Source organism: Pholis gunnellus (assembly GCF_910591455.1).
Source record: "Pholis gunnellus genome assembly, chromosome: 14".
Classification (NCBI taxonomy): domain Eukaryota; kingdom Metazoa; phylum Chordata; class Actinopteri; order Perciformes; family Pholidae; genus Pholis; species Pholis gunnellus.
Window position 1 is genome coordinate 17,895,886 of NC_136541.1, and position 12,893 is coordinate 17,908,778.

General features: G+C 41.7%; 1 protein-coding gene across 2 annotated transcripts; it reads left to right on the plus strand.

Moving 5' to 3' along the window:
- The first annotated feature begins 5,314 nt into the window (after positions 1 to 5,314).
- Positions 5,315 to 12,109, plus strand: ednrba (endothelin receptor Ba). 2 transcript variants are annotated; one of them, XM_079173538.1, is made up of 9 exons: positions 5,315 to 5,506; positions 6,092 to 6,572; positions 7,333 to 7,445; positions 8,188 to 8,392; positions 8,975 to 9,124; positions 9,688 to 9,821; positions 9,956 to 10,064; positions 10,917 to 11,039; positions 11,144 to 12,109. In XM_079173538.1, the coding sequence occupies exons 2-8, from the start codon at positions 6,159 to 6,161 to the stop codon at positions 11,037 to 11,039; spliced, it is 1,248 nt and encodes a 415-aa protein (XP_079029664.1). In that variant the 5' UTR covers positions 5,315 to 5,506; positions 6,092 to 6,158; the 3' UTR covers positions 11,144 to 12,109. The 2 variants fall into 2 exon arrangements, with proteins under 2 accessions (XP_079029664.1, XP_079029663.1); XM_079173537.1 differs by having other exon boundaries at positions 10,917 to 12,109.
- The last annotated feature ends 784 nt before the right edge of the window (positions 12,110 to 12,893 follow it).

Genomic DNA, 12,893 nt, shown 5'->3' on the forward strand with positions numbered 1-12,893 from the left:
TCATGATTGGCCAGTGTGTGAGAAACTAGCCAGGGTTTGAACTTTTCTCTCGAGCTCTTTCCCCATCTCTACTGCGTACAACCCCGTGCAACGACACCCGTGAGTGCCTCTCGGGAAGACGGTCCTAAAAGTGTTGAAGTAAGCACTCGTCACCGTTAATTCATCGTCACAGTGAGACACACACAGAAAGCTGCTCCCTGAGGGTTCAAGATGTCTCACCTCTGACGGCATCGCAGGCAGTGGAAGCATGTGCTCTGCCCTTGACGCAGATGGTAAACACCTTGAAGACATTTACTTATAAAATTGATTTTTTTTTCATTATTTTACGAAAGGCCAGTCTCGTAAGACTTCCATGTGCTTTTTCTTTTCTTTTACCAGTGATTTTATAGCCTTTCGGATTGAATAGCTGAGGTCAACAGCAGATGAACTGATGTTTGTATAAAGTTGAGAATTCTCACTTTTCCAGAGAGTCCTCGATCAGAGGGAATCTGGGCTTCATTTCTTTGGATAACAACTAAATATGTATTTGTTAGAAACAGAAGCTTCTTAGTGTAACTATAATATGTAAATGTAATTCCTCAGTATCCAGTGGAAATGAAAGGACAAAGGGACTTGAGGACCAAGCAGAAATAACAAAGCTTTGTTAGAGTTAAGAATGAACCAGGAGATTCATTTGGCTTGAACTTGTCATGACGTTCCTAAATTGACAGTTTTTGCAATGTCCATTTTTCAATTGAGTGGGTCTTGAAATCAAATAATGATCAAAAAGCATCAAAGTTAGCGTTATCTATTTATTTATAAAAAATTGAGTTTCACATTTAAATCACATGAATATAAACTATAAGTTCTGTCAACTATGTAACTAACAGAAAATCCCCTTGCTAATAAAAATTACTTTATCTTGAAAATGTGTGGCCAGCATAACAGGAGGGTCCTTTTTCTCAGTGGCGTAAATCTTTAGTAGATTGTGATGAGTGCCCTCTCATATATTTTAAACATTTCATCTCTAATAACGCATTGAGTATATTATTTGACCATCAGCTATGTTGAGTAAGGTGTTATGGTTTGCCATTCTTTTATGATTCTAATTCAAATACATGTTTAAATTTAAGGATAACCTGATAAAGAAAAAGAAATGTCGTTAGCCATGATCGGCTGAAGGGAAATTGTCGACTAAATTACTCAAAAGTACTAAAATAAAATATACTTTCCTTTAAAATATCAATGAAAATGTTGACATTAAGCTCTGCAACAGTGGATATATCACACTGACAGAATATTCTTACTTAAAGCACATTACGTTTTTGTTCCTGTGAAATGTACCCCCAATTATAGAATGCCTCTTTTATAGATCTAATGAAATGGCAGCTAATTACTCTCTACTAACCCACCACCCGGAGAACAAGGCCGCAGGGCAAAAGTCAGTCCAGTTTGACTCTTGGTGGCAAGAGCACACAAGATGTGTTCATAAAAACACACCGGCGGCCATGATTCAGTTGTAAAGTGAGGATGTTCTTGCCTCTAACTGAGTGGGATCAGAGGGTGTATTGTGTGTTAGGTAAGATGCCCTTTTGTTGACACTTGCTCCAATGAATCCCTGCTTGTTCAAAACAAGTCGGCCCTTTGTCCTCGTCCGATCTGGTCAATTTGAAGATGATATCCCACTTTTAAAGAAACCGGCTTATAGAGATCGGTGGGGGGGAGGTGAAGTGCTCTCGTAAAAAAAGCAAACAAAAAAGACATAGACAACGAGAGGACAGAGGGAGACCCCCCTTTGCTCTGAATTGTAAATCTGTCAGTCAGACAAGAGCTGTAAAAGTCTGTTACCGATATGGGAGATAGTAAAACATGAGTTCGAGCGACAGCTAACCTATTGATGTCAGAGTTTCTTTCAAAGTAGCAAACTAGTGGAGTCACATTGACTAATTTAGCTTTTAAAATAGTCCTGAGCAGTTACAAGTTACTAACAAAATATAAATAAATAAAATGACACATTACTCGCGGCACTCGTGGTTGCAAAAGGCCAAGATGGCGACGGACAAAATGCCGTACTTACCGCAGTCCGCAAACTAATGTCGGTGACTACAACCATGACTTATATGAAGCCCCCAGACTGAATACCGGTTGATCGATTTTAATTTCAGCTCAATTTCCCGTCGAAGAATATTCTAAATATAGAGTAAACTCAGAGTGGTATCGATTTTTTTAATGTGGCCAATAGGTTTTGCTGCTGCCCCCGTCCACAGCAGTACATTGCTTTGCTCCCGTGTTGGTACATCACCCCTGCTTCTCCAAACATTGTAGTTAATACACTGACTACAGATAAGTACCTCATACAACCCCACTTCAAAAACACCCGAAATATCCCTTTAAGGTAAGGAAGAGGCGGCATGACCTCAAATGTTTCCGGTTAAAGGATTTCATACAGCTCTTTGGAACATCTTCATATTCTGGCATCCAACCTAACCCCTTATCTAAACAAAGGTCCAACAACGATTAATATGTACTGTAGTGATGATTCTAACTAGTTCATATAGTGTTGTGTGATTTATTCTATTACGATACTTTATAAATACGTACTATTTTATAAGAGGATTATGTTGTGTAGGCAAAATCTTAATTTGTAAAGTAGTAAACGCAGCTGTCAAATGAATGCAGTGGAGTAAAACGCATAACATTTCTCATTATAATGGAGCACAAGTATAAAGTACCATAAATGGTTTCATATTATTATATTATTACCTTAGTAAATGTGCTTAGTAACATTTGGCCAATGATCCACATCACATGCAAGCGGCTGCATGATACAATCAGGCTGATGCAGTTCAACAAAGATAAGAATGTTTTTCCTTTTGAACTCTTTGAAGTAGCCTTAACACGAAGCAGTCAAACAGTAGGAAAACACACAATCCGGCTAATACAAGCTCTTAAGGCTCCGCTGAGATCGTAATCTCTCAACAGAGAAACACGTGGTGTTGATGGCCGTCTGGCCTGTGAGTAACTCTCTTCTCAGAAAAATCTGAGCCTCACATTGATGATCAACTGAGGTGTTCAGACACACCTCCTGGTCATTAACGTACGGTAATTAAAAAATGATTACATGAATTTTAATACAGCAGTCTTCACATCGTAAAGCAGACGAGAGATGGAAAGGCTGTTGGCGCTTACTCTCACGTTGACGACATGTCACACATGTGCCTCATTGGATCTTTATGTGACTGGAAAATTGCTTTACGATGCCGAGAGTGGATGAAGTGAAAGTGTGACAGAAAAATCACTTCCAACATGTTCATCCTTGATAGTAAAGTCATGAGAAAACGAAGCACGCGGTGTGACACCAGGGAGAGGAGATTCATAATAACAGTAAGAGTTGCTATATGCTCATTTTAAACCACCATACTGCATATCACACGTATGCATATATACATATATAGAGATAAAGGCCTACACGTATAGTGCACAATGCTCTGAAGAAAGTTATTTTACAGTTTTAAAAGTATCAACAGCAACTCATTATCCTGGAATACAGTCATTATTCAAGTGATTTAAAAGTAAGTCGTGATATCTTATTGTTCCCTCGCGCTAAATTGGGGGTGTGGTCCCATCCCATTTTTTTACTGTTCGATCTTATTGTTACCTCGGCAGTGGGGCAGCTTGTAACAATGGGACTCCGTGTATTTGACATCAATCAATTCATTCTGTGGTTTGGTTGGAGGTGTTGGAAACATTGCTATTTGCAGTAGACACACGAGGGTCAAAACATTTGAGAGCGAAAAAACTTCAGGGATCTATACTGTAGGTGCTGAGACAAAAAAAGTGTTCGAACCTTTCCCGGTCTCGCCCTACTGCTCTGAAATAGAAGGTGTCCAACGTTGACCATTGTCCCATTTGGAAAATAACCCAAAGTGTCAAAGTAATTTAATTGTTGTCTAAAATTGTGACGTCAAGCAACTCTAAGATGAAGTTTTCTCGCCTCAGAAAAACTGATATTTTTAGAATACTGGCTCATATAAGTAGATATCTTTGTATGGTTTCAGCCATGCTTAGTAGCTCTGGAGATAGCAATGTCAGTCCATCCACCACTGTAGTCCGGACTGAAATATCTCGAGCAATATTGGTTGATTGCAATGAATGTTTGCACAGACAACAGAGGATGAATCCTACCGACTTTGGCGATCGCCGGACTTTGACTGTAGCGACAGGACGGAGTTGAAATTGTTTGATGTTTTAGTGAAATGTTTCAGCTACTGGAAGTATAGTCATGACATTCTGTATAAACATTCTTGTCCCCCTCAGAATGAATTATATAGCGCCATCGTCAGGTCAATCTGTCATCTTGTGCAACATTTTGGAGTTCGACCAACATTCCTGCAAAACTGAAGACATCCCATCAGCCTGAGCGGTACTTCATCTGTAGCTTGAGCGCTACTGTAGCACAGATTTAGACTCTTGTTAAAGGATTCAAGGTGCATCTACTTTATCATATAAAGTAATGGACAAATAAATGTTTTGCTTTTCAAATGGCGACGAAAATGTACATCTTGCTCAGCCTTTTTAATTGTTAAATGTTTTTTTTTCTGGTCATATATTCAAAACTGATTTCCAAACGCTTTGACAACTAAATAGTTAAGTTGTGTTGTTAGGCTCCCATTCCAAACAGGTTAAATAAATGCTGATAACATTGACTGTAACAGCAAATACCTGAGATTTGACTGATAACAAGTTCTATTGTTGTAGCACTATTGTGTCTTTCATTACAATGAGGAGCAGCTTGGCGAACACGGTGCAGTCCACTACAATGTGACTGCTCATTAACAGCCTGATAAGGCCCAAGTGATAATTGATTGATGATGGATTGAATGAAATGGCTCAATATCAAACGCTGGTCTTGTTTCACCGTTTGTCTTATAAAAGAGAACAATGGTAGCTAAACTGAAACACTTTATTATGACAAATTAAACAGCGATGATCAATCCCTGTAGGAATAATAATGGATGACAAAACACAAATTAAGTAAGGCACTATATAAACTCACCATTCAGCAGTACCAACAACACAATATAATCTATATTATATATATATATAATATATATTTAAACTGATTTATGATTTTACCCCATTGCCTCCATTAAAACGAGGGTGCTGTAATGAACACTGATTAACTTGTAAACATCCTGTCTGTCTTCCTCGGTCTCCCTCCAACCCCTCCTCTCCATAAGAAGAGGAGGGGTTGGAGGGAAGGGGAGAAACTCTGCAGACTCTTGACACTGTGTACACTGAGAGGAGTGAGCATACCAGAGGAGCTGACTGGAGCTTCTGGAGCACAAGAGCAGGAGCTTTTTCACTTTGACACCAGTGACAAGAGGAGGATGACTGGAGCGTCACTTCAGGAACAGCATCCCTCCAATCAGGGAACTTTTCTCTGTCCCGAGAGCTGGAAAGTTACCGGGAAAGTTTGATCCGAAGAGGCACATATATTTGGATTTCTGCTTCGGCTGCGAGTTAGGTAAGTAAGAGCTTAAACTGCCGTGACCGGAGAACATTAATTGATTGATTTAAATGATTGGGCTCTTTCATTTCAAACAAAAAACAAGGCCTTCTCCAGGGTTATTGATGTTTACTTTGGACTCCTATTGACTCTAAACTGTAATACCCTTCCCTCATTATGTCAAAAAAACATGTTCAAACGAGATAACTTCTTTAATCATGTACCGGACAGAACTGTTGTCTCCTGCTTATGGAAAAGTACCTGCTCTCACAAAAAAAGTCAGACTACCCTATCTTTAGCCAAAGTAAAAAATAATACCTTCCCCCTTTTCTGACCCCGTCTCTCTTCCCCTAATCATTGTGTAGTCCGTAAGCTAAAAATGTCTAACATGTTTCTGCAGGGTGTGTCTGCGTATTAATTGTGAGTTTTAGTAAGTTTATTCGGCTAGAGACGGAAGCTGAGTGAGCTTAAGTCACTTAATAAACCCTGGAGCCCTAATGTGCCTCCTGGACCGTGAGTGAGGATGTTTTTTTTCATAAAGTGTAATATTCCTGTAGTCAGAACAGACCTGAGTGCAATACCTTCTTGCAAATTGTGTTCCAGGCACACCCAAAGAGGATCAGTTGCGGCCTTGTTGGATAAAAAACCCATTTACAAACTAAACTGCAGGATGAAGACTCATCTCCTCTGCTTGGAGTTGCTCCTCTTGGCGGGTCACGTCCTTCTGGCCAGTGGGCAGCTGGAGCCAAAGCAGCAAGCACCCCAGGACGTTCCGGTTGTAACACAGAGACTTGGGCTCGTAGAGAGAGATGTGCAGGGTCTGGTGAGGCCCAACATCACCATTCCCCGCCGCTGGCTACCTCCCATGTGCACGGGGCCCACGGAAATCCGAGACACCTTCAAGTACATCAACACAGTGGTGTCCTGCCTGGTGTTTGTTGTGGGCATCATAGGGAATTCCACTCTGCTGAGAATCATCTATAAGAATAAGTGCATGCGCAACGGGCCGAACATCCTGATCGGCAGCCTGGCACTCGGAGACCTGCTGCACATCATCATCGGCATTCCCATCAATGTTTACAAGGTGAGCAAGACCATGTATAGAGCGATCTTTTTGGCCTGAACAGTGTTTTCATTTGTCAATTCAAAACTCCCTTAGATTTTCAATGAATTTTTGATGAAATCTTGTTTGAGGTCATATGCAAATATTTTTGCTGCATATTGGATTTTTAATCTTTTACACACACATTCTTTCAGAACACACTCGTCTGCAGACTCACACATACACACTCTTGAAAGGAGGCCTTTTCTATGTTATTACTTCACTGGATCCTGAGCCCCTCTGTATCCCCTTATGGCTCTGCCATGTTATTATCTGTTGAGCTCATTGTGTGTGTGTGTGTGTGTGTGTGTGAGAGAGAGCGAGAGGACCAATGCTTCTGTATATTTGGGTAAGGGGGTAGGCATGTTAAAACAACTGGCTGCTGCTGCATACCAGAGACCGGAGAGACATGGGAGGTATGGGGAGATACAGGGCTACATATGATTCCAATTGATCCACCCTCACATTCCAGGCACTCATACAAAGCAGACGTGAAAAGTTGTCATACTGTACTGGTTTAGCAGAGTTTTGTTCTCCAGGAGCTACATTACCTGCCTGGGTTGCCCTTGCCTTGAGGCCAAACAGGGCAAGAAAAGACCAAAAAATTGTAACCTGACATCTGGTCAACACTGGATCCCCAAGGCTGGAGAGAACAACTTGGTGCCAGACGATTTGCTTCACTCCCTCTCATGGTTTAACTCTGTCATCAACTCTTCCTCCCTCTCTCTCTCTCCCGCATCAGCTCCTGGCAGAGGACTGGCCTTTCGGCGTAACTCTGTGCAAGATGGTGCCGTTCGTCCAAAAAGCCTCCGTGGGGATCACAGTGCTGAGTCTGTGCGCTTTGAGTATTGACAGGTAATCAGGGTCCCAACCAATGGACCACCTGGTTTCATTTTCTAACGTGATGCAACAGTCACAGGGTTACAGAGCGGTGACTTCAGACCTCCTTGGTACCGGCTGCTTTTAACTTTGCTGATCGATACATTTACACTTGTGTTGCATTTGTCAAGCTCGTCTGGTTAGGACTGTCTACTACATTGTGAGCTTGAAATAACGACTTTACTGATATTTTTTATTTAAATCTAGTTATTTTGATATTCTTATTCTTTAGATTACTGTCAGCTGCTTGGTGTTGAATACTTTTTTTTTTAAAGCTAGAATATACTGTTCAGTTTTGTCAGTTGGGATAAATGAGGGATTTTTGATACTATAATTATTTGAAGAATATAGTGTAACATTTAGAAAATACGCTTATTATCTTTATTTCTTGCTGAGACAACTCTCATGTCTGTACGGTAAATGTGAAGCTGCAGCCAGGACACGGTTAGCTTAGCGTAGCATAAAGAATGAACGGCACCTCTAAAGTTCACTAATTAACACATTCTATCAAACAAAAAACTAAATGTAAAAATAGCACGTTTGGTTGAGCTTTAGAGGTGCATGTTAGCTCAGTTAAGTTAACTGGCTGTTGGCATTATTTACCCTACAAACATGAGAATGGTATGGATCTTCTCAGCAACGAAATGAATATGTCAATCTAGTCCTTTATCTCATGGTCATTTGTTGGTTGACTGCCTGCACACGTTGGATCTTCCAGGTATCGCGCCGTGGCCTCCTGGAGCCGTATCAAAGGGATCGGCGTTCCAAAGTGGATGGCTATCGAAATAGCGCTCATCTGGATAGTATCCATCGTCCTGGCTGTGCCAGAGGCAATAGCTTTCGACATGATCACCATGGACTACAAGGGAGAACACTTGAGGATCTGTTTGCTGCACCCCATGCAGACAACCGACTTCATGATGGTGAGCTGTGGCACACATACTCATATAGTTCAGTGTGAAATAAAATGTGTTGACACAGTTGTGCGTGCTGCAAACCTGCACACGCACGCCATAATACACACCGACACGTACAAACACACAAGGAGACGCAGATGTATGTGCGTGTTGGCTCGCACGCCGAACCGTGTATGAATATACGTGCATGCTTACCATATTGTGAAAGACTTCCTGGCTATATCGGGGTCACACGGAGTTTACAGAAGTCGAAGCATCGTCAAATAGAAAGAAATATCACAGGAGTTATCGCTCTCTTGGCAGGAAACACGGCAGAGCCTGCGTGTGCGTTCACGCGTCTCCCATCGACTTTAAAACAACAACTGTGAACCGTTTTCGATTCCACTGAGGTACTTTGATAAATTGATTTTTAAAAGAAAGCCAACAAGTGAATTTGAGACACACCCTTGAGTCTCACTCCGGTCCAGGTCAGACTGGGGATACGCCCCTTAAATTTACTTCTGAAATGTTTCACCTTTAACTGTGAGCTCTCTTCGTACAGATGCTGGCGCATAACTCATCGCTGTTCCTCCTGTCTCCTCTGTGCAGTTTTATAAATCGGCGAAGGACTGGTGGCTGTTCAGTGCATATTTCTGCCTGCCGTTGGTCTGCACTGCTATTTTCTACACCCTGATGACCTGCGAGATGCTGAGGAAGAAGAATGGAGTCCAGATCGCTCTCAGTGACCACCTCAAGCAGGTTCGCTGATGGCTGACGTGTCATTTACCCCATTTTGTTAGTGGCTAGTGACTGTCCTCACAATGAGTGTTAAAATTTGATTTTTTCTTATCAGTAATAGGGCAAACACAAAACTGACCTCAGGGAATCTTTTATGTTCAAAACTTAACATAAGACCATTCACACATTTACAAGCGTGTCCAATTGAAGCGATAAAAACTACAATTGGGCCTTTTTGCCCAACTTGGCAATTTAATGTAATACTTTATTTGTTTTGATTTATGAAAGCAAAAACCTTGAGGCAAAAACTTTCCAAGGATATAAAACTTCTTAGTGTACAAATTTCACCATGTATCCTATCTGTCGGTACAATCAGTTACTACATAGTCGTTAAATGTTTATGCTTACATCTGTTCTACTTTTTTAGTTTTTTTCCCAGTTTATTTGTAAATTCTGTGTATTTACGTGGAGAGCAACGAAAAACCGGAGTCAAATTCCTTGTATGCGTACGCGTACATGGCCAATAAAGCTGATTCTGATTCTGACAACTAGACAGTGATTTATGTGTGTTTGAGTGTGTTCAGCGAAGGGAGGTGGCTAAGACAGTGTTCTGCCTGGTTCTGGTCTTCGCTGTGTGCTGGCTGCCTCTCCACCTCAGCCGTATCCTGAAGCTCACCATCTACGACGAGAAAGATCCAAACCGCTGCGAACTGCTCAGGTATGGAAGAAAAGCCGTGTTCCACAGTGCACAAAATAAGACGACAGAGCAGACATGACAATTTAGAAGAATAATGAATCACCCTCCAGGCAGGGAGAGGTAGAAGATTAATGTGTCTCTGTAACTGTTTTTAGTTTCTTTTTGGTGTTGGACTACATTGGCATCAACATGGCATCCATTAACTCCTGCATCAACCCAATCGCCCTCTACGTGGTCAGCAAGCGCTTCAAGAACTGCTTCAGGGTAAGGTGCAACTTGGTTATAGGTGTGCCAAGTGCAGAGTGAAAATATCTTTTAAACATTTATTTTTTGGGGGAAACACACTTATTCGCTTTCTTGCCAAGAATTTAATGAGAGGATTGATGCCACTCTTATTTCCATACGATTAATATGAAGCAGCCGGTTGGCGTAGCTTAGCATAAAGACTAGAAACAGCTAGCCTGGCTCCGACCGAAGGTAACAAAATCCACCTACTAGCATCTCTAAAGCTCGCTAATTAAAATGTTGTATCTCATCTGTTTAATCTGTATTACAAAAAAACCTAAAGACAACAATTGTGGTTATGCAACTTTGTTGGTCGGGCACTGTAACTTCTTGTGCTAAGCTAAGCTAACCGGTTGCTGGCTCCAGCTTCATATTGAACTGATAAAACGTATAACTGTCGGCAAGAAAGCGAAAACGATTTAGAGCTGCCTTTAAACGAGCAAGATCCGAGATTGGGAGCATTTCGCTTCCCTGTCAACAGTTCATAAAATGTCGGTGGCGAGCTTGTGAGCTTGTGAGATGTGAGCTAACCAGTGGGGCACGCTCACATGCACTAAAATCACGTGCAGCCAGCGACAGAACAGAGAAGGTCAGATAAAAACATACACAGAGGGAGACATTACTAAGACATTACACTATGTCTTTGTGTAACAAATAGTTGTTTGCTGCTCTAATAACGTTCAGAATGCCCAATACAGCTCCTTTAACGCAATAACAACAACAACAAAGAAGAAAAAGAAGGAACTACTTGTTCCTTTCTTTTGCCGTATGCAAATGTTTCTCTCAGCCTACACTTCAGAATCCCTCTCACCACCTTCCTCCCTCCTCTAGTCCTGCCTGTGCTGCTGGTGCCTACCGGCTGAGATGTTGATGGATGAGAAGCAGTCGTGCATGAAAATGAAAGTCTCCGACCAGAGCAACTCCCGCTTGACCAACAAGTCCACCACCGCCTGAGTAAGAAAGGAGTAGATATGACAACAACAACAAAAAAACTAAAAGAAATATTGAAGTGTGGATGACTGAATGAAGATACGTGCTTATTCTTGTTCCATCTACAGCATCATATGAAGTCTCCATCAACTTTTAACCAGCGTGCTTTTGAAGATCAGTGAGATGAGACTCCTTCTTACCTAAAACTATTTTTTATACTGGACCACTGCGCACTCTCCCTGTCCAAGACCAAATAAGCAGCAGTGAACTCCAAAACACTGTGTTCTTGGACAACAAGAGTGAGACGTGTGTGAGACAGTACAACTGCCGTTCAAAATACCAAATATAGAGAACTAAGGCGGGGCAAAGTTCAGTTTTATAAAATTGGGGGTCAAGGGTCGATTAGCAAAGACAGCTCATCAGGCTCTCGGTCTGGTGGTTACTTTGACGCTACGGATCTCGCAATAAGTTACGCATTACATTCGAGTGTGACGCTGTTTTTCCGTGCTGCTACCACGCACTGCAGCGGCTCGGAAGAGATTAAATCCAATGAGCTTGTTTGCGATTTGTTTACATCATTTTGTTACGGAAGTCTTTGCATATATGTATGTATTGAGAATTGTTTGCATGCTTTATTGCTTGTTACATTAGTGCTGTAAGAGCCATATTACACTCGAGATGTGATTCAGTCACGAAAAAATGTTGAAATGCTCCTTTAGTTCGGCTACTGCGTCATGGCCACCGGCCCTCAGTTGAGGTTAATCGGTCTGCGGATTTGAATCAAGCTTATTGCCAATACACAGACTGTAACAGTAGCGGTAATGTGGATTACCGGACAGACAGAAGATTGCCGCTACAAGTGCCTTTAAATGTATCGTCTCTGTGCCATTTACCCACTATAGTTATTGAACTACTGATGTTTTCAAGCTGTGCAATGTCAGTGTGACCGTTCCGCTATTGTATTATACTGTTCAATATTGGGCCTGTTCTTGAGGCTTCCAAGTGTATTTGCTCTGCATTATCTTAATCTGACTCCTTACTTACGCTGGTATGACAAGAGGTCGGGGTTTCTTTTTGAAATAAATAAATATAATAAATAAGAAGCTAAGCATTTGTATACTTTTCAAAAGAAAAAAAAAAGGGAAGCATAGATTTTCAGGCAACTATCTGTTCAGAGACACAGTCACAATCAATTATGACTGTTCTAGCTTTGCCTGTTATCGTGGCCTGATTGTGTGTGTGTGTGTGTGTGTGTGTGTGTGTGTGTGTGTGTGTGTGTGTGTGTGTGTGTGTGTGCGTTTGATTTAAGTGTGACGGCAAGCAGCATCATATGATGGTGAATACTAAAACAGAACATTACTGTGATCTCTCCATTTTCCACCAACTTCTTCACCACACACACACACACACACACACACACACACACACACACACACACACACACACACACACACACACACACACACACACACACACACACACACACACACACACACACACACACACACACACACACACACACACACACACACACACCTGACCTGGGAATGTTCCTTCAGGCTAAACCACTGTCACGCATGTCATGTTAGCTGTCAAAGGCGCTCTCTGTCCTGTGATCTCTCACCCCCCCTTCCCCACTTGTGTCTTCATCTCCTCTCCTTCACTCCCTCTTCTTCTTCTGCCTGTTTCTCTCTTCTTTTTCAGGGCCTCTTCCCTCTGCTCTCCCCTCGTTTCTCTTCCCTTTCCCTCTGAATTCCTGTCTCCACTCCTCGCAATAACCCCTCTGCCTTTATTCTTCCATTATGGTTTCAAACAATTCAGTGCGGCTGGAAATTAAATCAAACCCAGTGCTGTAAGCGGCCTTAAGTGAAAGAAATC